This window comes from Cryptomeria japonica, chromosome 5 (assembly GCF_030272615.1).
Source record: "Cryptomeria japonica chromosome 5, Sugi_1.0, whole genome shotgun sequence".
Taxonomy (NCBI): Eukaryota; Viridiplantae; Streptophyta; class Pinopsida; order Cupressales; family Cupressaceae; genus Cryptomeria; species Cryptomeria japonica.
In genome coordinates this window covers 458,321,612-458,345,533 of record NC_081409.1, presented here as the reverse complement: position 1 = coordinate 458,345,533, position 23,922 = coordinate 458,321,612, and the positions used below count along the sequence as shown (strand labels likewise).

General features: G+C 37.3%; 1 protein-coding gene across 1 annotated transcript in view; it reads right to left on the bottom strand.

Moving 5' to 3' along the window:
• The window catches only part of LOC131060880 (putative clathrin assembly protein At2g01600), an 81,960-nt gene extending 59,742 nt beyond the window's left edge, over positions 1-22,218 (bottom strand). Inside the window, exons 1-3 of the mRNA XM_057994298.2 lie at positions 21,892-22,218; positions 21,740-21,809; positions 21,560-21,657 (exon numbers count right to left, since the gene is read on the bottom strand). Coding sequence (XP_057850281.1) covers positions 21,560-21,657; positions 21,740-21,809; positions 21,892-21,990 — 267 coding nt within the window. The 5' untranslated portion in view covers positions 21,991-22,218. The remainder of the gene's footprint in view (positions 1-21,559; positions 21,658-21,739; positions 21,810-21,891) is intronic.
• Between the last annotated feature and the right edge of the window lie 1,704 nt (positions 22,219-23,922).

The window sequence follows — 23,922 nt, the reverse complement described above, 5'->3', positions numbered from 1 at the left end:
TCTGAAGCAAAAGAATATAAATAGAAAGGCCTAGTGTAATCTGGACTAACTAATACTGGAGCTTCAGCGATAGCTTGCTTAATTTCTTCAAATGCCTTCTTCGCTTGTGTAGTCCATTCTATCTTGGCATCTTTCTTCATCATCTCATTTAATGGCCTGATTATTTCTGCAAAACCCGTGATAAATTTCCTCACAAAATTAATCTTGCCAAAGAATGACTTGAGCTTTTTCTTACTAGCCGGCAAATTTATTGTGGATATCGCTTTAACTCTGTTGGGATCAATTGAAATACCCTTTTCTGAAATCACATGACCTAACAGCTTTCCCTCCGTGACCCCAAACATACATTTCTTAGGGTTTAATGAAATTCCATATCTTCTACATCTTTGGAATACGTTTCTGAGATCTTCCACATGTTCTTCTCTTTTTCTTGAGAATAATGTATTGATAATGCATTTTCCTATCAAATCTCTAAAAGCAATATTCATGGCTCTTTGAAAAGTGGTTGCAGCGTTGATAAGCCCAAATGGCATTCTTCTGTAGGCAAATGTTCCCCATTTAGTTGTAAAGGTTGTTTTCAATCTGTCTTCTGGCTCAACCATTACTTGATTATATCTTGAATATCCATCAAGAAAGGACATCATCTGAGATCCGTTGACAATTTGCAAAACCTCATCCAATGATGGTAAAGGATAATCATCCTTTTCTGAAGCTCGATTGAGATTATGGAAGTCTACACACAGTCTTATTTCTCCATTCTTCTTTCGTATCGGAACCAGGTTGGCGACCCACGTCGAATGTCAAATAGGAAAAATGATCTTTGTTGACAGCAATTTCTTGACCTCTTGATATATTAGAGGCTCCAAAAGCGGATTCACTGGTCTTTATCATTGTCTGAATGGTTTACTCCCTTCCTTTAAAGGTATTGTATGGGTGATGATTGAAGAATTGTAAGTCTTGAGATCTTCATAACTCCATGCAATAATATCAGGGAAGTCTCTCATGTTCTTCAATATTCCTTCCTTTTCTTGCAGGGTGCAGGATTTGCCTATGTATACATTTCTGACTTGCTCTTCATTACCCAAATTAATGATTTCACGGGCATTTCCTTCTGCATTGTGACTTTTGATTGCCTGCAATTTATCTAGGTCAAAAATTCTTTCTAATTCTATCATGCCTTTTGGAATTGTGTTTGTTTTCAATTCAAGATGCCTTCTGGATCAAACTCAGCGCCTTCTAAATCTTCTTCATCAATGATTTGTGTTAGAAAGACATCTAAATTGGTCAAGAAATCCAATATATGCTTATCGTCTTCAAACACTTGAAAATTTGTAATATTATCTGGAACTGAAGGTACTGGAGTTAGCTCGACTGTGAATCTCTTCAATCCTTCCATTGCAAGCAGAGCTAATGAACTAGCAGCTTGTGCAAGAGAGTTGGCTACTTGATTCTAGTGTCTGTATACTAATTGAATGTTGAAAGCGTTAAAGCTCTCAATGAGATCCCACACTCGATTGCGGTATCTTGTTAGCCTCTTGTTATGACATACATACTGTTTCCTTATCTGTCTTATGACAATTTCTGAGTCTTCGAATACATGTAAGATTTTAGCCTTCTTCTTAATAGCGAGCAACAATCCATGAATTAATGACTCATACTCAGCAACATTATTTGTACATGGAAATTGCAATCTATGGGCAGCCAAATATGTCTCTCCTGATGGACTAATTAATTCAAAGTCGGCTCCAGATCCTTGTTTTGATTTTGAACCATCAAATCTCAAAGTCCAAGCTTGATCTTCATCTTTGTTTTCTCGTTCTTTTGTTGCGCTTTGAATTTCTTCATTACTTTCTTCTAACGAATTGGATATAGTATCTTCTTCGGATGAACTATCGCTTCCTGAAAGTTCAATTTCTTCTAACACAACAGCTACAGGAATCTTCTTATAGACTTGTTCTAGTGCAATTTTGCACATGGCACATGAAAGCTCTGAATGAAAAGCATTATGTATTCTGCAACAATTTGGCAGTAGTAAACCTTCAATACAAGCCGAGCCTCCAAATTCAATTCCTTGTTGAATGTTCTTTTGGACAAATCTTCTAAAATTTTCAAACATCCCTTCACTATCTGAATCAGATCACTTTCAATAATGGCCTCAGTTGATTCCGTGATTTCATGTACATTGTCTTCTTTTTTAAGACCTTGCAGCATTAGGACTTCTTCTACTTTGGGTTTGTATGTCCCTAAGTCTGTTTCCAGGAATAATATCTCGTTGTCTTCACCATATTTTGTGATCATCAACTTCAACCTGAAAGTGCTGTCAATTTTGATTTGATTGGGAGCTCCTCTCCACGGAAGCCCACATGTGAGAAAAATTTGTTGAAACATAACCATTCAATTTGCGGGACCAATCCCTACTCAAAAGCATACCATAGGTATTTGGGATCTCTACTACTGAAATATCAATAAAATGTTGCACCTTGGGATCTGCCGCCAACTACATGTGAATATTATTAAGCTCTCCTACTATTGGAACTTTTGTCTTGTCTAGCTATGTCACCTTTTTGGTAGTAGGTGTAGTAGTTATACCAAGCTTCTGACAAATAGCTAACGGCATTACATTGAAGCCCCTAAATCATACAAACATTTGTGTAGCAGTTTCACAAAAATTCTTAGTGAAAGTAAGAATGGAGCCGGCTCATCTCTTCCTTGATGTAAAATTGTGAACTTCTTCCGACTCTCCAAGCTAAGTCGTTCAGTCCTGAAAGAATGTCTTCTTGTACGTTATCTAGTTCCAAATCTGGCTGTAGTACTTCGTCCAATCCTTTATGTGGTAATACCATTGAATATAGCTTGTCTTTGAATCCTTTATCTGGGAGCAACTCAATCCTGGAATCTCTGGGCTTCCAAATCTCTCTCAATATGAGCGTCGATTCTGTCTGCTATCTCCTCTTCTTCGTCAAGCACAAAAGTGACTCCAATGTATTGTGGTGCACTTGTCTTCACTTCCCAAGCAAGATTATTCAAACTGGAAATGATCTCTCTTTCGTCTCCTAAGCTTGGTTGCTTAAATTCTCCTTCTCTAGCTGGTTTGCCTCTTCTAACAGGAGCGGGTAACACCATTGTGATTCATATTCACGACACCAACTTTCAACTTCTTCTTTCTTGGTTAATATCTGGTTGGTTCTCTACGTTTCTGGCTTTAGGAATAATGATGACTGGAGGCAAATTTCCTTATCTTTCCTCCTTATCAATTACTACTCTTACTTGTCGGAATTCAGCGTGACTTCTTTGCTTTCTCCAAGCAAGAGTGTTGAATTGTGAGATGATGTCTTGCTGTTCACCTAAATTGAGATATTCTTCAGGCAATACCATTTTGCATCATGACTTGCAAGAAATCTTTTCGCTTGAGTGAATCGGACCCCTCCCTCTAGCGCCAATTTTGTTGATGTGTTTTTTAGGCACATGCGAACACAAAATAAAACACCATAAGCATCTTATCCTCTCTTGAACAAAATCTCTCAGATGCTGAAGATTTGCTTAAGGATCACCCAAAAAAGACTCCAAGGTTCTGAATGTAGGATCTCTATGTGTGGATAAGCTCATTGGTTTGATGTGATTATGCTGGAATCACAAGGGGACTTACATTCGAATCCTTGCTTGTTTGTTTTGCGAGACATGAAGAGAGTCACAAGAGAAAAGGTTTGGAGTTTCAAAGGAGAAAGACAGCGGTGATATCAGAAGTACATCAATACTTCAAAACTAAGATCTACACCTCGTACATCTATGATTGAAGCCTTCATTGAGCACGATTGAAGAAGCAGGTAGTTTCAAAAGAGTTAATCAAAGTTAGAAGATCAAACCTACAAAGGGCAAGTTGGAGGTCGCGTCCCAATCATCATCCCAGTCATTATCTCTACCAATTGGAGGGGTTCCACATCTGCATGTCTTGATTCAATGTACCTGACTCACCAGTTACGACACAAACTCCGAGCCACCTACCCCTGATTTCTATTGGTCCACACTCATGGAATGTAATTTTCTCATTGGCTATGGAGAAGTTTGTTGTAACAAACCCTAATTAGGGTTTTTATTGTAAAATCTTGGTCGTTGATGGAAATCCAATCCTGGCCATTCATTGTGAATGAGCTCTCTATATAAAGCTCAATCTCTTCATTTGTAAAGGCTGATAGTGAATAGTTAGCAAATAGTTAATAGTTAATAGCTAATAGTTAGGAGAGAATAGAATAACAATTAGAATTAGAGTAGATTAAGAGAAGGAAGAATTGTTGGTATGACTTGTAAATGAGATATTCTTTTCATTGAAGTTATGGTGAAATCCATTATTTCAACAAGCCTCATGGTTCTACTTCTCAATTTATTTTCATGTTGATTAGATTGAATGGAACAAGTTGTTGAATGTATTTATGTAGAATCCGTTTAGTCCATACCACTAGCCTCTTGCTGATTGTAGGTGTGCTTTGCGTGCTCAACTGGAGTGACGTGAGCTCAAACTCGAATCGTCCTACACTCATTGCTTATGCTTTACCTTGAATGGTGATCAATGTTTGGTGGTATTGATTCGAACATCTTTGAAACGGCCTTGGAAGATTGCACTGAGCTTGTGTCAAATTGTTTAGTTTGATGGTGAAACCTCGCTCAATAGGATTTCATTTGATCATTCACTCATCTTCCTACATTCTTAGGATTAGGATAGACTCTCTCAAACCCTACCTCTTTTGCTCTTTTTTATCTTCCAATTGAATAGATAGGACCTAAGTTCCAGCAAATCAAACATTCACACCTCTTCATCATGTATGTCCTTTGGCAAGAGACACGCCCATTCACCGTTAGCACCCTTTGAAAGAGTGCAACTCTTCATCATTTCTATCCTTTGAAAGGGACACAACCTTTCACAATCAGATCTGCTCTTATTTAAATCAGATCTGCCCTTTCATTTTCAAAACCTTCCCCATTCGAATGAGTTATCTTCTCCCTTTTATACCTCATATTTGGGAGAGTCGCAACTTATCATTTCATGTCTTTTGACCATTCATTAATTTAATTAAACTTTAATTATATTTAGTTATATTCTTTTATATTTTAATTAAAATTGTATTTTTATTCTTTTGTATTTTAATTTTATTATTATTATCTATTATTAAATTCTATTATCAGAGTTGGGACATCACATCACCATTATGCATGGGGATGTGCTTAATATATGAAACCTGGTAATGTTCTTATGCAGAATTTAATAGTAATATTAATATAGACTGCACTTATGTATGACAGTGCCATACCCCTGATCAGAATTCTTTCTAGCAAGAAAACTATCTTACAAGTTCATCCTGTTGAAATGGATAGCTAGTTCAGATTATATTTTAATATTGCCAAGTGGCAATTAAAATTTAATCATATTGTAATAATTTGAGTGATTACATGTCTATTGGGCTGGGCTCAAAATGAATGCATTGTAACTTGTAAATTTATGTAGGCCCCAAATTGGGCGCTAAAAGCAAATTCCGAAATTATGTAAAGTGGCGGCAATCTTGCCCAGCCGACTTGGAGAAAACATGAGTATGAATCTTGTATATAAACAAGATTCATTTCATACTTCAAACACATCATTGTTCATCAAGCAAATATATCACATGCCTTGTGCGAACTAAATCAGCAAACTTGGATATCAGTGTGCAAAGCTGGTGAGCGACCTAAGCCTTCATTCTGCTGCGAGCTTATCTGATCATTGAGCAAACTTATTAGGCATCTTGCTGAGTAAATTGGTGTCGTCATACTTCTGCGATTTTCTTCTCCAAGTAGCGTCGATATTCTGACCCTTCTAAAGATTGATATTTTGCAGCAGCATATACTTGATTTGAATCTGCCCTAGATTGATACTACACTCAAAAAAGTAATCTGATCTATATTGTCCATGTAATCTGCTTATGAATAAAAGATTTGATCTAGATCTTTGATGTTGGGTTTTTCCTCCAAGAAGGAGGTTTTCCTAGGGTATTTTTGTGTGTTCTGGTTCATAAGTGTTTGCATTTCAAATTAAATTCTAAGTTTACTTAATCTAGTTCACTAAAATTAACATGGTATCAGAGCTTTAGGTTCTTTCTAATCAAACTATTAGTTGCCCTTCACTTTCAGTTTGTTGTTTCAGTTTTGCAAGATGGTTACAGGTCTGAAAGTAGAGGACAGACTTGAAGGTGCCCTCAATTTTACATCATGGCAGGTTCGTGTCCACCTTGCTCTTGAAGAATTAGAGCTGTTACAGTTTGTGGAAGACATGGATCTGACTGAACCTTCGGATCCGGAAGAGCTAAAGCAATTCAAGAAGAATGCTCTCAAGGCAAAGAAGTTCCTTATTGATTCCGTGAAGGATCATCTTGTTCCAGTCATCTCCAAATTGAAGACAGCCCGAGATAAGTTTAAACATCTAGAAGGGATATATGAGATCAACAAAATCAGTCGGACACTTACATTGAGGCAGCAACTTCTTCAAGTCAAAATGAGCAAAGGAGATTCAGTCATGTCCTTCTTCATGAAGATTTCAGAATTGAGGGACCAATTCAGCACCATTGGAAGCGAGGTTGTGGACAAGGATATTGTCATGATTGCTTTGAATGGTCTTCCTGACTCTTGGGATCCTTTTATTCAAAGCATAAGTGGAAGAGCTGAATTCCCTTCCTTCGATCGCCTCCGGACAGATTGCATTCAAGAGGAGTCTCGCCTTGCTGCCAAAGAAATGCATAAAGGCTCTCATGGAGGAGATCAACATGTGCTTGCATCTCAACATGTTAGAAGAAAGGGAGGCCATTGGAAGAAGAACAACTTCAAAAGAGATAGAGACTTTAGACCTCCTGCTTACAATTCAAGGAAGAAGCCAAGGGATCTTTCACGTCCCCGTTGCTTCAAATGCGACAAGTTTGGACATTATGCTAAAGAATGTCAAAACCCGCCCATGCAAGGAGAGGCCAACCTGAATGAGGTTGCAAACTCAAAGGATAATGAAGACTACCTCTTCATTTCTGCCTTGTCCAACAATGTGCCAATCGATAGCAACACTTGGTTGATAGACAGTGGTGCATCTAGACACATCACGGGATATCGAGAGCATCTCTCAGAGTTGATGGAGAAAGAGTCCAACCTTCATGTGATAATTGGTGATGATGCTCAGTATTCGGTAAGAGGTTTTGACAACACTTCTTTAAATTTAGAATCTGGCATGTCCTTGCATCTTAGTGATATTTTATCTATCCCTGGAATTAAGAGGAATTTAATCTCTATTTCTGCTCTAGAAGATAAAGGTTATCAAATAGCATTTTCTGAGGGTAAAGTACTTGCATGGCCTAAGAAATCTAGTATTAAATCTGCTCGTGTTATTGGAAATAGATATGATAGTTTGTATAAACTTTCAGTTAACCCCATTCGAGCACTCATTCATGAAGCTCCTGAATCTAGCGAGCTATGGCATAGAAGGCTCGGTCATCTTCACTATCAGGCACTTCCTTCACTTGAAAAGATGGTTAAAGGTATGCCTAAACTTAATCAATTTCATGATGATGCTTGCAAAGGTTGTGCATTAGGTAAGAACACTAAAAGTCCATTTCATAGAAGTGAAAGTAGAGCTAAGGAAAAATTAGCGCTTGTTCATTCTGATCTATGTGGACCCATGTTTGTTCCTTCACCTAGCGGATTTCTATACTATGTTACATTTATGGATGACTTTTCTAGAAAGACTTGGATTTACTTTCTAAAATCTAAAGAATCTGATGAAGTGTTAAGTAGGTTTAAATAATTTAAAGCTCTAGCTGAAAATATGTTTGGTAAAAGGATTAAACTGTTAAGATCTAACAATGGAGATGAATACACCTCAAGTAGCTTCAATGACTTTTGTGTAAAAACAGGAATTAAGAGGGAGTTTTGCGTTCCCTACAATCCTCAACAAAATACTGTAGTTGAACGAAAGAATAGAGCCATTGTTGAAGCTGCCAAAGCTATGATTCACGATCAGGACCTGCAGACCTTTTTATGGGCTGAAGCATCCAAGACTGCAGTGTACATTCAGAATAGATGCCCTCACCGTGTCCTGAAGAACATAACTCCCGAGGAAGCTTTCACTGGAGTCAAACCAGATATCAACCACCTAAGGATCTTTGGAAGTCTTGTCTATGTTCATGTGCCAAAGGAAAAGAGGACTAAGTTAGAGCCTTCCGGGAAGAAGGGTATCCTTGTTGGATATAGTGAATCTTCCAAGGCATTTCGCATCTACATTCCTAGTCAAAGGTACATTGAAGTAAGTAGGGATGTCACCTTTGAAGAAAATATTGCTTTCAAGAAATCTAAAGGTTCTCTTATTGATAATAATAAAGAAGTCAATGATAATCAAAATATGGATATTGATACTAACCCTGAGATTCAGAGGGAGTCTAGTGAACCTCCTGAACCTATTGAGCATGATGATCCTCCTGACCCTCTGGTTCCAACTGATGGACCTAGAGACATTGCAGTTAGCAAGAAAAGACCACTTTGGGTTAGAAGCACAATTCAAAATGCAGAAAAGTTTGCAGCTCCTAGTGGCACTTTCAGAGAAAGTAATAGACCTCAAGAACTCTCCAACTATGCTGCAATGATGTGCAATATCATTGAGGTTGAACCATCCAGCATAGAAGAAGCTATGAACCAGCAAGCATGGAAGTTGGCTTTGGACGAAGAGTATCAATCCATCATCAAGAATGATGTCTGGGATATTGTGCCTAGACCTAAAGGTAAGTCTGTTGTTTCTTCCAAATGGTTGTTTAAAATTAAACATGTTGCTGATGGTAGTATAGAGAAATATAAAGCTAGATTTGTAGCTCGTGGTTTTTCTCAAAAGGAAGGCATAGATTATGAAGAAACATTTGCTCCTGTTGCTAGATATACTTCCATTGTAACTATTCTAGCTATTGTTGCAACCAAAGGTTGGAAATTACATCAGATGGATGTAAACATTGCCTTCCTTAATGGTGTTATTGAGGAAGAAGTCTATTTTGAACAACCTGAAGGTTATGAGATTCATGATAAAGAAACTCATGTGTGCAGATTGAAGAAAGCTCTCTACGGCCTCAAGTAAGCTCCTAGAGCTTGGTATGGAAGAATTGATAAGTACTTAGTCAGTTTAGGATTTTATAAGAATGATGTTGATCCTAACATTTACTTAAAGTATTTAATGGTGAAATGCTAATTCTGGTATTATATGTGGATGATTTATTTCTAACTCGTGAAGATAGTCTCATCATTAGGTGTAAGAAAGAATTAGCTACTGAATTTGAAATAAAGGATATAGGTCTAATGCATTACTTTCTAGGGTTAGAAGTGTGGCAAAGACCTAATGAAATTATTCTAAGTCAAAGAAAATATACTATTGATATATTGAAAAGATTTGGTATGATGGATTGTAAACCTATGTCTACTCCTATGGAAACTAACTTGAAGAAGTTGAGTATTTCTACAGCTAACTCTGACTTTGCAGATCCTTTAGAGTACAGGCAGTTGATTGGATCCTTGATGTATCTAGTCAACACTAGACCAGATATTTGCTATGCAGTGAGTGCTCTTAGCCAATTCATGAACCAGCCAAAGCATGTTCACTTGGTGGCAGCCAAGCACATCCTGAGATACTTGCGTGGAACAGTTAGCTATGCACTGAAGTATCCAATCAACACAGTAGTCAATTTGGAAGGCTACTCTGATTCTGAATGGGCCAGAAGTGTTACTGACAGGAAAAGCACTTCAGGAATCTGTTTCAGCTTAGGTTCTGCTATGATCTCTTGGGCCAGTAGGAAATAGTCCTCAGTTGCATTGAGTACTGCAGAAGCTGAATACATTGCTTCAAGTGTGGCAACTAGAGAAGCAGCTTGGCCTCGCAAGCTTCTTGCTGGGTTGTTTGAACAACCTTGGGAATCCATTGTTATTTACTGTGATAATCAGAGTTGTATTAAAATGTCTAATAATCTCGTGTTTCATGACAAGTCAAAACATGCGGAAACTCATTATCACTATGTTCGTGATATGGCACAAAGAGGTGCCATCCAGCGGAAATACATCGGCACTGATGAACAGGTTTCAGATGTTCTCACCAAGCCTCCAGCTCAGTGAAGTTTGAGTACTTCAGAGAGAAGCTTGGAATTGTGGAGAACACAGCATTGATTGAGAGGGAGTCTCAATCTCAGTGATGCAACTTAGTTTGCATCCTCCACCCTCTGCGGGCAATGCAAGGTGGAGTCACCCTTTGCGGGCAATGCAAGGTGACAGTGTTTCCTTCTCTGGGAGAAGGTTGAGGTGAAAGACCTCTTCCACCCTTTGCGGGCAATGCAAGGTGGATCCATCCTCTGCGGGCAATGCAAGATGGAAAGTTTTGTTGGTTTCTTGCAGGTCACCCTTTATCCTCTGCGGGCAATGTAAGATGAAGAGGTCCATGATGTATTATTACAATATGTGGTTGCTTGTTATAATCCTCCCTAGCTAAGAGGGAGTGTTGAAATGGATAGCTAGTTCGGATTATATTTTAATGTTGCCTAGTGGCAATTAAAATTTAATCATATTGTAATAATTTGAGTGATTACATGTCTATTGGGCTGGGCTCAAAATGGAACGCATTGTAACTTGTAAATTTATGTAGACTCCAAATTGGGCACTAAAAGCAAATTCCGAAATTATGTAAAGTGGCGGCAATCTTGCCCAGCCGACTTGGAGAAAACATGAGTATGAATATTGTATATAAACAAGATTCATTTCATACTTCAAACACATCATTGTTCATCAAGCAAATATATCACATGCCTTATGCGAACTAAATCAGCGAACTTGGATATCAGTGTGCAAAGCCGGTGAGCGACCTAAGCCTCCATTCTGCTGTGAGCTTATCTGATCATTGAGCGAACTTATTAGGCATCTTGCTGGGCAAATTGGTGTCTTCATACTTCTGCGATTTTCTTCTCCAAGTAGCGTTGATATTTTGCCCCTTCTAAAGATTGATATTCTGCAGCAGCATATACTTTGATTTGAATCTGCCCTAGATTGATACTACAATCAGATAAGTAATCTGATCTATATTGTCCATGTAATCTGCTTATGAATAAAGATTTGATCTGGATTTTTGATGCTGGGTTTTTCCTCCAAGAGGGAGGTTTTCCCAGGGTATTTTTGTGTGTTCTGGTTCATAAGTGTTTGCATTTCAAATTAAATTCTAAGTTTACTTAATCTAGTTCACTAAAATTAACACATCCCTCTCCCTCTAGAGACAGCGATCTTATGTTTAGTGGAAACATTTAATTAATTAATGCGTTATTAATATTATTAGCAAGGAGGATCAGTTAGCACAAATTAAAGAAGCAAGTCATTAGTTGTGGTTGGCTGCAATTAAACAAGAAGGGTCGTGTCTCCCAAAACAGTTGTGACCACATGGAGAGGCATGTCTCCTCACCACCTATGAAAGATACATAAAGCCATCTCAGGTACAACAAGGCATCGAAGGATAGAAGATGGAAGAATCTTGGAAGGAGAGAACAGAATAAAGAGATCGAATCTGCAACTACTGTTAAGTTAGGACGATATTCGGGTATGAGTTCCTGTGCACATACGTTTAGACTCTGCAACAATGTTATAACTATTTCTGCATGTAAATATGTATATATTTCTGCATATCCATTATACCTATGTTCTGCATATCTATACTGTATACTGTTGAGATTCTGAGATCCATGATAGATAATACAATATGTCCATATCTGTTATGATAAATCTGAAATATGATATATTTCTGAGGGTTTATTCTAAGTATTACTGAAAATAATAAAAGGAGAGAAGTTACAGTTAGGAAAACGGTGTTGGGGTTATCTTGTAGGCACGCCACCTCATGGTTTAAGACCGGGGAGTCCCATGAGGCCAAGGGGGTACAAAGATGCTGCCCTTGGGCCTATGAAGAATACACTTCCTGGGCACCTTACTGTAACAGCCCTCATACCTTCTATCATGCTGAATGATATGTAAACCATGGGTTATAGGACAGGTATAACAAGTGGAGGAAAACAGTGATAGGATGCCTCACTAGGTAGGCCACCTCATTGATGGTATGGACCACATGAGATCAAGGGAATTAAGCCGCCCTTGAGCCTAGGATAGAGGGTTCCTTGGGCACCACACTTGGTCATCCTATCCTATTCCTATTCTATGACTAAGTTCTTTTAAAATGAATTCATGCTTTACTCAAATAAGTTCTTAGGATCTATTATAATCATGCATTTTGTAATTTTATATCTTCTAACTTGCCTACAGGGCTTCATTCAGAATACCAGGTATCTCTAATCTCATTCTACCCTATTTAGGGCACTACGTTGTTATATGGAATCATGGAAATTGGGGTTTAATGTTAATATTTATAAGTTCAATGTGTTAGTTTTACTTTCAGATTAACAGTAAACTCAGAAAACAGATTTAGTAACTAGAATTAGATTATTTTCTGTTAAGAGTTTTTCAACTTAGTGAATGACAGAAAGCAAACAAAATAGATAAAAATGAGACAAGACAACATTACCCTGGGAAAACCTCCTAGGAGGAAAACCCCAGCAAGAAAAGATCCTCAGATCTGATTATTAATTATACACAATATTCTGATTACAACACTTATCTCTTTAAGAGGTCTGACATGACCACACTTAGGGCTGATGTAAATGGCTAATCAGTATCAGGTCTGCACCTCAGATCTGCACTTTTGTTTTCATCAAACAGCAACCTGGTCTGCACTTTTGACACCTTATTCTTGACAGCAGTTCGCACCTTTCAATGGAGATATCCACACCTTGGCAGCAGATGTAGTTCGCATTCATGCACAGCAGATAACTGACTAAATTCGCCCTTTTTCTTTTACTGGAAATTCGCATTCAACTTCAGAGCTAATTCGCATTTGTGAAGGAAGATATGAGATGATTAATGAGGTCAAGTTGTTCTTTATTTGTATGTGGCAAGGGACCTATTTGAGGTCGGCTTGGACTAAATTGGCGCCAATTCTTTTTATTTATTTTATCCCTTTTGTGAGATATATCCTTTGGGTTATAGGGTCGGCCCTATTAGAGGGAACACGTTTCCCTTAGAGTGGCGTGTGAGAGGGGAGAGAAGGGCCCAGCCCTTGGCAGATTCCAATGTTGCCTTAAGGCAATTGGAATCCGCATCCTACCTAGTTACAATCAACACAATGATTATTAATATTAATAGGACCTAAACCAGGATTACTTTGAAACATGTATTATATGTGATAATTTAAGTTAAAAATAAATTACCCCCTTAAGACTTAAGCTGAAATTGTTGTTCTAGGGCTTGAATAAGGGCAATCCCAAAAGGGAACATTACACACCACATGAAATTATTGCCAAAAATCCCCTCCATTTATAACGCTCTGCTTGTTCCATTTACTTTGTGCTTGCAAATATTGTCAAACTTGGTGGTCAATATACACAACAATTTTTTAACCAAACAAATAATGCCACCATTTCTTTATAACTCAGACTGGTGCATATAATTCTCTATCATAGATCCATATACCAGATTTGCTTTAGTTAGGACAAGCAAGCAAATGAGCATGACTAATCTTATATTTCAATGTTTCATCATGTTCTTTACTCCAATGAAAATTATTTTCCATCGCTACAACTTGGAGTAGAGGAAAGGCTATAGAAGAGAAAACTGGCATGTATTTTCTCAAATATTAGGATGCACCTGCAAAACTCGTAAGTTTACATGGCATTTTGGTGTAAGCCAATATGCAATAGATTCCACCTTAAAAGAATCTACTCTCAACTCTCCCACTCTAACCTAATGTCCAAATTATACCATTTACTCTTTGTCAATCTCACTTTTTCACATTACAAAAAAAGTTGGTTTTCATTTAAAGCTTGCAAGAGTTTTTTAATCGATGGGATGTTCTTCCCATGTTGAACTAAAAATTAAGATATCATCAAGATATACAATTACACACAAATCTATGAAATCCCTTAGCACATAATTCATTGGCCTCATAAAAGCTGCAGATGCCTTAAATAATCTAAATGAAGTACTAACTAATCATAAAGACCTTGCTTTGTTTTAAAAGCAGTCTCCCAAGTGTCATTCTCCATTCGAACTTGCTGATGAACAAATTTAAGATCCAACTTTAAGATGTACTTTCCGTGCCATAGTCAGTCCAACATATCCTCTTATCAAATCCTCTATCCTTGGAAGAGGATATCTATTCTTCACAATGAAATTACTGCAAGCTCTATTAATCAATGCACATTCTCAAAGAACCATTATTTTTGTTTACCATCACAATAGGTGAACAACATGGTCAAATATTTGGTGAATGACCCCTTGCTCCAATAGCTCTTCAAGTTGTTTCTTGACCTCATTGCTATCTAGAATTGATTGCCAATACAGATCAATCCTTGTTAGAGGAGATTCAAGGAGTTGAATCTTATGCTCCACCTCCCTTCTTGGTGGCAATCTCTTGGTTTCATATAATACTTCTTGAAAAGAAGAAAAGACTTCATCCAAGCCTTTCAATTTAGAGTTAGTCATTCTAGAAATACCAAATCTATTGTCTTTATTATCTTTTCACAAAAATAAACACAATTTCTTAGCTTCTTGAATTAATTTAATAGCTTGGCTAGAACTCACAATTACAACTTTTGACTTGTTTTTGTGCCATTTTTAAATTGCTTCATTTGGGTTCTCAATATGAGATTTAATTATTAATAAGATGTTTCATATATATTTTGAGTCGAGATGTGGTGTATTGTTTTACCTCTGTGTGTGTGTGTGTCTGTGTGGATATTCAAACATATTACTATAGATCTTCAGCAACAATTACTATGGTGGATTTGACATGCAAATTGAATGTGCAGAGAATTATAGGTTGACCAAATGAAGGTACTGAAGGATTGACAAGGACCACCCATTGTCTTGCTCCACAACATGGAGTAATTAGACCTTGACCATGTTTTCCCAGTGATGCCAAATCATCTTGGTCAAGTGTGACCAAGATCCCCATGTTAGCCATGTGACATCTCCTAGCTATGCCCAATTGTAACTATTTAATTTTTTTTATATAGGCAATATTGTATAATGAATGATTTACTATTCTTTAATGTTGTTTTTAGCTGTGAATCTTGAATTCAAACTTTCAGGCATTTTTGGAGATTGTAAAAACTAAAAAGCGATATCTTGTATTATATCATTTTGAAGTACCTAAGCCAAAGACCTTTAGTATGATGCAAGTGGAAGCATGTTTGAGTATGTAAGGGCTTAAATACCCTTAGAGCTTTTGGAAAGAGTGTGACTTTATTAATGTATGGGGAATTGAATGCAAGTGCAAATCAACCCACTTACCTTTCACGGAGGTTAAGTGGATGGATGCACTCCACTCCTCCATGGTTTGGGAAGGAGGACCCATGTGAGTACACGTGGAATTTGTTGTTCTTATAAGACGTTGGGTGCATGGGAAAGTGTACATAGGATCACTAAGTACAATGTACTCCACTCCTCCATGTAAGAAGGGTTTGAGTACCCTTAGAGCTTTTGGAAAGAGAGTGAATTTATTAATGTATGGGGAATTGCATGCAAGTGCTCAGGTCAACCCATTTACCTTTCAAGGAGGCTAAGTGGACAGATGCACTCTACTCCTCCATGGTTTGAGAAGGTGGATCCATGTGAGTACACACGGGATGTGTTGTTTTTATAAGAGGTTGGGTGCATGGGAAAGTTTACACAGGAATATCAAGTACACAAATATGGACCACAATATTGAACTGGAATATAAATCTACAAATATAACAATATTTTTTCTTTATAAGACTACTTGATAAGAATCAGGAATTAAATCTGTTCTAGAATCACCAATATATAGAACAGCCCAACTCTTCTGTGAGCTACCCTCATGTAGCTAAGCCACCAACTCCTCCCTTACAATTCCAAGGAAAACCTTCTTCATTCCAAAATACCCTTTCGAAGCTTCTTATAATTGAGAGTACCCTTTAGAAGCTTCTTATAATGGGGAGGGGTTGGTATAGAAGAGGAAATCTCCTGACCAGTAATCTTCCATAATCACCCTCAATCTGTGGCTGGCTAATCAACCATCCTTAATCTATTTAAATAATGTTGTGCAACAAATCCCAACAATACATCTAACTAGGTGCTATTGCTAATTGTCTTTTATTTTAGTAACTCCTAAACAATATGATAATTTTCCTTTACTTTAGGAATTCATTCTATTTATTTAACTATGTGCACTGATCCTAACTGAACTTCTGATTCAGTAAAAGTCCAGCTCTATGAAATAGATCGATCCCCAATCATATACAGTAATGTTGGGTAGCCTCCAAGGAAATCCTGATGTTTAACCTAAATGCAATGAGTGCTAAGTGGGTCTTAATGAGAGATGGATTCTTGTAAACCACTACTGATGGAACAATAGAATTGACTCTAAAACTAAATAGTTGAATCCTGATAAAATATCACATAATTTGACACACTATGAAAAATACCACCTACTTCAAGATATCGGTCCTTTCCCATGAGAAATCCTGAGCAAGCATATCCTTTCACTAGAACAAATATTCTGTCACAACTTTGTTTCGTAGACACTTAGCTTGCATGGTAGGATCCAATCAGAAATTAATATCACTTTGACTTCGTTATTCAATGAGGGTGAGATTTGAGAAACTTGTAGTTGTTGTCCAATCACCCTCTTCTGCTAGGAGACATGGCATTAGTTGATGGTGGTAAATGGAGTGAATAAGCTACAAGACCAACTTTTCAAAGAATTGTTAAGTGTCCATAGTATTTAGGTGACAATTTTTTAGAAGATCTCCAAAGTCCTATTGTAGGTTAAAAACTGATGAAGACCTGATCTTCCACCATGAATTCTCTCTCAGAACAGTGCTGATCTTCCTGAATCTTCATCAGATTTTGAGTTTAGAAATTTTCCTTCGTAGCCTTTAAAATCTGTTGGCTCTCCAAGATGAAATCTCGCACTGTTGGTACCTTGGCTACTTGTAGGTGCCAATTAATCAAGGAAGGCAGGTCATAACTGTAGAGTGCCTTGAATCATACTAGAATTATATTTACACAGCAACAGCACAACAAACTGATACTGTAAATGTAATTCAATTGCACAGGTTTAAAATGAAAAAAAGAAAAGAAAAAAAAACAACAAATTTTTCCCTAAAATATTAAATCATTAAAAAACATGTTTTATAAGTAGAATTATACAATCACCCGTGTTTTTTTTTAATCCCAAGTTTGACATGGTCAAAACTGTGCTGGTTTGACCACATGTCAATGCATCAAACACCAATTAAACATGGTTCCTTGCATTTTATTCGTCTTTTGATTCTATGGCTTGAATGAAGTCATACTTATATACATTTGGTAAGTCCTGATGTACCAATTTTCTGCTAGGTGCAACCACCTAAGCCAGATGCATTGCAGATCAGCTACATAGTCATAAAGATAAGTCTCACTGACAACCTCTGTGTAACCATCAGTTTAAGGATGGCAACTACTAGTAAACTTTGGATCACAACCACTAACAATGGTTCATGGTGACCCATGCAGTCCGTAAATGTTCTCCACAAAATAACTACTAACTGCCTTGTAGGCGGAATAAACGGCAATGAAGGGAGAGTATTTGGTTAGCCTATCAACTACAACATAAATACAATCCTTATTATTGACTTTTAGCGAGCCAGTAATGCAATCCATGCTAATGGACTGCTATTTTTCAATTGGAATAGAAGGGGCTGAAGCAGTCCAGGGTTACACATATTTTCATCCTTGTTCTGTTGGCACTATTCACATGATACCACAGTCTGCTGTACATATCCCTTTAAAAATTTATACCCTTCCATTTGTACGTGTTTTTGACACTTAATAGGTTTTAAAGAATACTACATATCCCACTGACAGTGTAGAGTGGTTTTCAACCATGACTTTAGAATTACATTTTGAGTTGGAGATAAGGACTACTCTATTACCATAGAAAATCAGTCCACTTTGCAAAGTATACCTAGTGTCCTTGTTATGTGCTGCCCGTGGATCTTCTAATAATACAGCCAATTCATAATCCTTTGCATACCCTGCTTCAATCTCATAATGTCACATAAAATCGGAGATAGCATTAAGTCCTGGAATTCAGGGAAGGGCATCAACGACATTCTTTTAATACTAGATATCAAGATTGTATGCTTGAAACTTGCTTACTTATTTTGCTTGTTGTTCATTAAGATCGTGTTGGGAAAGGAAATATCTCAAACTGTTATGATCAGTTCCTACAGTAAATCTCCCGCTGACTAAATATTATTTGAAATTTGACAATACAAAAATTAGATTCATGGGATAAGTCCCCATGCATAAGACGTGTCCTTTAATGCATGTATAATGGTGACGGTCGGACCCACCAGCAATATGAATATCAAAGGGAGGACACTGTATACTTGATAAACCCAGGGCAATGTATAATTTTAAATCCAAGAAGTTATAAAGTACTTCCAGAGTCAATCAGAACAACTTTTCTTCCTTTGATAAATCCCTCCACTCCTAATGTAGAGCGAACAGCTACACCTCTATGGCTGCTAACAACGCAGTGAACTGCTCACAATTGTCCCTTTCAGATACATCTCCTAACAAGGGGATATCAGGTCCCATTGATTCTTCCTCATCTGAAGAGATTGGAGATCCACCAACCACTTTAATTAACTGAATTCGACCTTTATTGGAACATTTATAATCAAGGGACCATGGCTCCTTATCTAGGTAGCAACATCCCTGCTTATGCAGCTTTTCTTGAGCATCCTTATTTGGATTGAAGCTACTATCTGTAGAATGCTTAAACTCATTTTGAAGTGACTGCCTTGAGAAGATTATGTTGTCTCGTTGGAGCAGCCAGGGGGACCTTCCTTTTGGTCATCTTTCAATATTTTTTCATAAGACCTTGCTTGTGAGATGGCTTCATCAAAGTTCTTGTGTCCAAAGGTTTACATGACCTTTCAAATCCTCTTGTAGTCTATCAACAAACAAGGAAACTAGACATGTAGTGGACATACCTCAGATTCGCATGCACACTCTTCAGAACTTTATACAATATTCATCCATAGGCTCCTTTGTCCATGACATAGATTCCAAAGTTCCAAAAACTTTTCACCCACGGTCTTTTTGGTAAGAACATCAATAATCAACTCTGTGAATTCTTGCCACTTGAATAATTCATCACATTCACCATCCTGCATAGTGATGTCACCATTTGTAGGCATTCCCTTCAAGATCAAGCAAAGGAAACTGAACTTTTTCCATATTAGAAATGTGGTGCATTTGAAAATACATTTCTATTTTATGCATCCATACTTTATGGAAAATATTTCAACTTACATCAAAATTTGGAACTTCAATTTTTGGGATCATCATTAAAGCCCTGAGCTTTTCGTCAGGGTTCTAACGTGATAGAGGATATGCATCATGGGCTGGCCTTTGCAGGTTATGGACTGAAACATATGACATTATTCGGCTCCACAAGATAGATGACTGCATGGTGTAAGCAGTTCCTAAATTGCTTAAGACATGTCCCTTACACTCTCCACGATTGCTTGTACACCTTCCCGCACACTGTCAAGCACACTGTCAACAAATAATTGCTAGGTCTTTGCTGGCTCTTCATCTTCTTTATTGTGTCAAACAGATAAATTCATGTTGGTAGGATCAGTACTCTAATACCACTGTTGTAAAGCTGAACCTGAAAATGTAACTATAGCCAGGACACAAATATGGACCAAAATAGAGAACTGGCATACAAATCTGCAAATTATTTTTTCTTTATGAGACTACTTGGAAAAATAATAAATTAAACGTGTACTAGTATCACCAATACATAGAATAGCCCAAGCTCTTCAGTAAGCCACCCTCGTGTGGGGAATCCATCAACTCCTTTCTTACAATTCCAAGGAAAACCACCTTCATTCCAAAAGACCCTTTAGAAATGATTATGCAGCTTCTTTCAATGGGGAAGGGTAGGGAATAGTGGCAGAGAGCTTTCCTGATGAAGCAATCAACCTTAATCTATTTACTTAACATTGTGCAACAAATCCCAACGATACTTCTAACTAGGTGCTAACTGTCCTTTATTTTAGAAACTCTTAACTCTGTGCCCCTTTGTTTTAGGAATTCAATTTGTTTATTTAACTATGTGCACCTAAGTGAATTTCTAATTTGTCCTTGATCTTAGGAAAATGAAGCTGATTCCCTGTTGACTATGACTAACTGCTGGTTCATTACAAGAAACTAGATTGTGGTTTAAGTTTTACACAATACTCCTAATATCTCATTGCCTCTTGGTAGCAAGCTTTTGGTATTTGCACGCATCCCACTGCATCCTTCAGTGACACCTTGAGCTTTGTCTAACAGTTCCAAAAAAGTCCACCTAACTTGAAAATGAAAAAGCAAATCATGATGCTGAAGCCAGTAAGTAAATCACGGAAAGATTATATAACAGAAAAACAAAATTCCAGGCCTAAGGTTTTATCCACATGCTATAAACCACCGTATAGTAAACTGAATCTGGGGTTGCTGCATGAAGAGAAACAATGTACACACATCATTAAATAATTACAGAAATTCATGCCACACAAAAAGCTTGATCTTATATGTGCAAGTTCTGAATACTTGAATTTTCTACACCTTTTACATAGATTTATAAATAAATAAATAAAATTCTAACGGAAAAAAGAAAAAAAGAAAAAGAAATGAAAAATACCTAGATTGAATTTATGCATATTGACCTAGATTGAATTTATGCATATTGAAGTTTGAGATTGGTGGTTTCTGAAACTTTGGGGTTTTTGAAGTTTCGGGAAAAAAGGCTTTGATTTGTCTGTTGGATCGGCACAACTGCTGGAATTTATTTTCATTCAGTAATTAATTCTAAAACATCCATACAAAAGGTTGATCCTAAAAATACAGTTATTGAGCTCACAGCCATCGACTTGTCAAGTTGAGATTTCCAGACTTTGCTTGCATATGATAAAGGGAAGGGCTCATCAATCTCAAAAGTTCACAATCTTTTCAAAATGAAAATTCGCGTAAATAAAAGAGAGGGGCTTATCAAACACGCAAGTTTACAATATTCTTAAAATAGAAATTATCAATCCAGCTGCCTGGTCAACATCTGAGGTCGGCTGTTAACTTGAAAACCCACCCACCTTTTTCTAATTTGAAAAGAAAATTATAAAACTAAGCAATTGTTGAGTAGATCCATGGGAGAGGGCAATGGTAATAAAGTGTAAGAAAAATGACCCTGGAGTAATAACAACATTCTCTTCAATTTATAGATAATGTGCAGTTTTGTGCCCTCTGGGCTGACCTATATGACTGAAGGCACGTAAGCATTTAAAATGAATATAAGACCTTCACAATCTCCTTGGTAGTGTTCAATTCAATTCGAAAGCATCCTCAATAAGCGGATTCTGAGATGATTTTGGTACAGTAAACATACCGTCCAGTTATGAGTTTTGGAAAGTCGTCTGGCAAGGGCATGAATGCAATAAGCCACATCCGACCGCGGCCGCGATATAGAAGTTGCCATGTAGATCTCTGCATTTCAAAACACATCATCATTTCGATTTAACTACTCAGAAAACTCGATCGCTTGGCTGAGATCCATGCAATTACTTACTTCTGATATGTCTATCCTTCGGTGGACACTCCACATGATTGGTGGCCTTCACCACGGCTATGTCCAACTCCTGTTAATCAAATCGATTCAATCAAAATACAGGCAACAGCGAATCGGAATGAAACGCAAAGGAAAAGGCAAAGGCAAATGACCTTGTATTCGCTATTAACCTTGGCGAGACCAACTTTGGTGGTATCCTTCAAAGCACCGTAGGCTTTCCTCCAGCTCTGTTGCATGCTTACGCTAGCCATTTCTTTTGTTCCCTGGTAATTCCGATGACAAGTGGATGAAAATGGCAATGGGAATGGCAATCTTCAGCGAATTTCAAAGTCTGTGTGCATGCTCTTCTTCGGATTATATCCAACAATCTAATCGCCTGCAAGACGCGCACTTCCTCCGCACCTCCATCTCCGCACTTCTTCGCTGTACCCTTTTTCTTTTACCTTCTTTCTTTCTATTTTTTTTTACAATATAGGGAATCCTATTTTTTGGCATTGCTCTTCAAAAGAAGACTCCCTAAAACTTGATTATTATTATAAAAAAAAAAATTAAGTTGGGAATGAACGAGAGACATAGCGTTCGCTTTCCAAAACAAGTGGAATGTTGTCATTTTTTTCTAGGTACCTCCTACCAACAGCAACGTTTACAACAAATTTGGGTGGAAGAAGTTATCATTAAAATTAAAAATTAATAAAAATCAAAATGAAAAATTGGGTTTTTTTTTATAAGCTATAAGAAAAAATTATGTAAAATGAAGAGATGTCATTTTACAAACTTATTTAATAGAATAGTCACTTTGAAAAGAATAATTGTTTTTTCAATATTTTTAAATATGCTTATTCAATAGAATAGTTACCTTAAAAATGCTCTCTAAATATTTTTTATACAGAATAATATCTCTCTTGTATCTTTAGAATGATATCACATTTTAAAAAGTTTTCTAAAACAATATCCCTAACATCTTTTACATAGATTTTTCTAAAAGTAGATATCTTTTTTATTAAGGGTAAAACATGTTTTGAGGGGACTCGAAACCTTATACGATGGATTTTGTGGGGATCCAAAACCCACTTGCAGAATGTTGCAAATAGATACAACATGTCCTAACAATAGCCTACCATCAGCCAAACACCAAAATCTAAGTATTGAAGAACTGGCTAAAAGACACAAGAGGTCGAAACCATCAAGCAAGCAAGCTGAGAGGAGCATAGACCAAGGGTTTTGTCAGTCTCCCATAAACTGAAACCATGGTTTTTGGCAAGGCTCCCATAACCTTAAGACCTAGTAAAATAAAGACATAACATAACAAAAACACCTAGGTAACTGGGTTTTGAAAAGGCTCCCATAACCTTCAAAATAAGGATGTCACTAGCTCTTCCCAAGCAACTAAGAACCTGACGAAGAACAACAACAAAGGGTTTTGACAGGCTCCCCAAACTTTCACAGTGGATTTGCTTCCATAACCACTAGGAAAAAATCAGCAAAAGCCCCTTTACAACAAGTCCCCACCTCTCTTGCAAAGCCCATCTCCGCCTCAATAGGGACAACAGAGGAAGAAACTGACACTAAAAAGAGCCAAACCTAAGCCACTATCCAAAAATAGAGCAGCAAAAGCCTCCATATAACAACATCCAACCACTCCCACAAAGTCATTCTCCACCTCAATAGGAGTAGGAAAAGAGAAAGAAGGAAGCTGAGAAAACCAATCCCTGGCCCTTTCCACAAGAAGATTCTCCATCTCTATAGGAGAAGACTCCACTATCATTGGAGTGACACAAAAAAGGACCAAGGAAGGAGCAATAGGAGCCTGCATTAAACCTAAAACCATTGGGCTCCATCTAAACTCACCAGGCCAAACATCTCCTCAAAACTAGAGAAACCCCTTAACCAAAAATGGAGATCAACAAGCCTGTTTATGACCCTGTGTGGACTTATCCACCTAAGCACGAAGTAGGTGAAGTGGTATGGATCAATCCAAAAGTAGGTTGGACGAAAATAAATTTTGGCAAAGTGTCCAAAGGAAACACTGGGCCATCTAACGTTGGATGTGTAGTTAGACATTGGAAAGGAAATATATTAGCATTGAGTGTCTAGAAATTGGTGAATGGGACCGATAATATTGTAGGAGCGTCAACAACTTTTCTTGCTACAAACTTGGTGCTTAAACTTAAGATCTTGAAGTT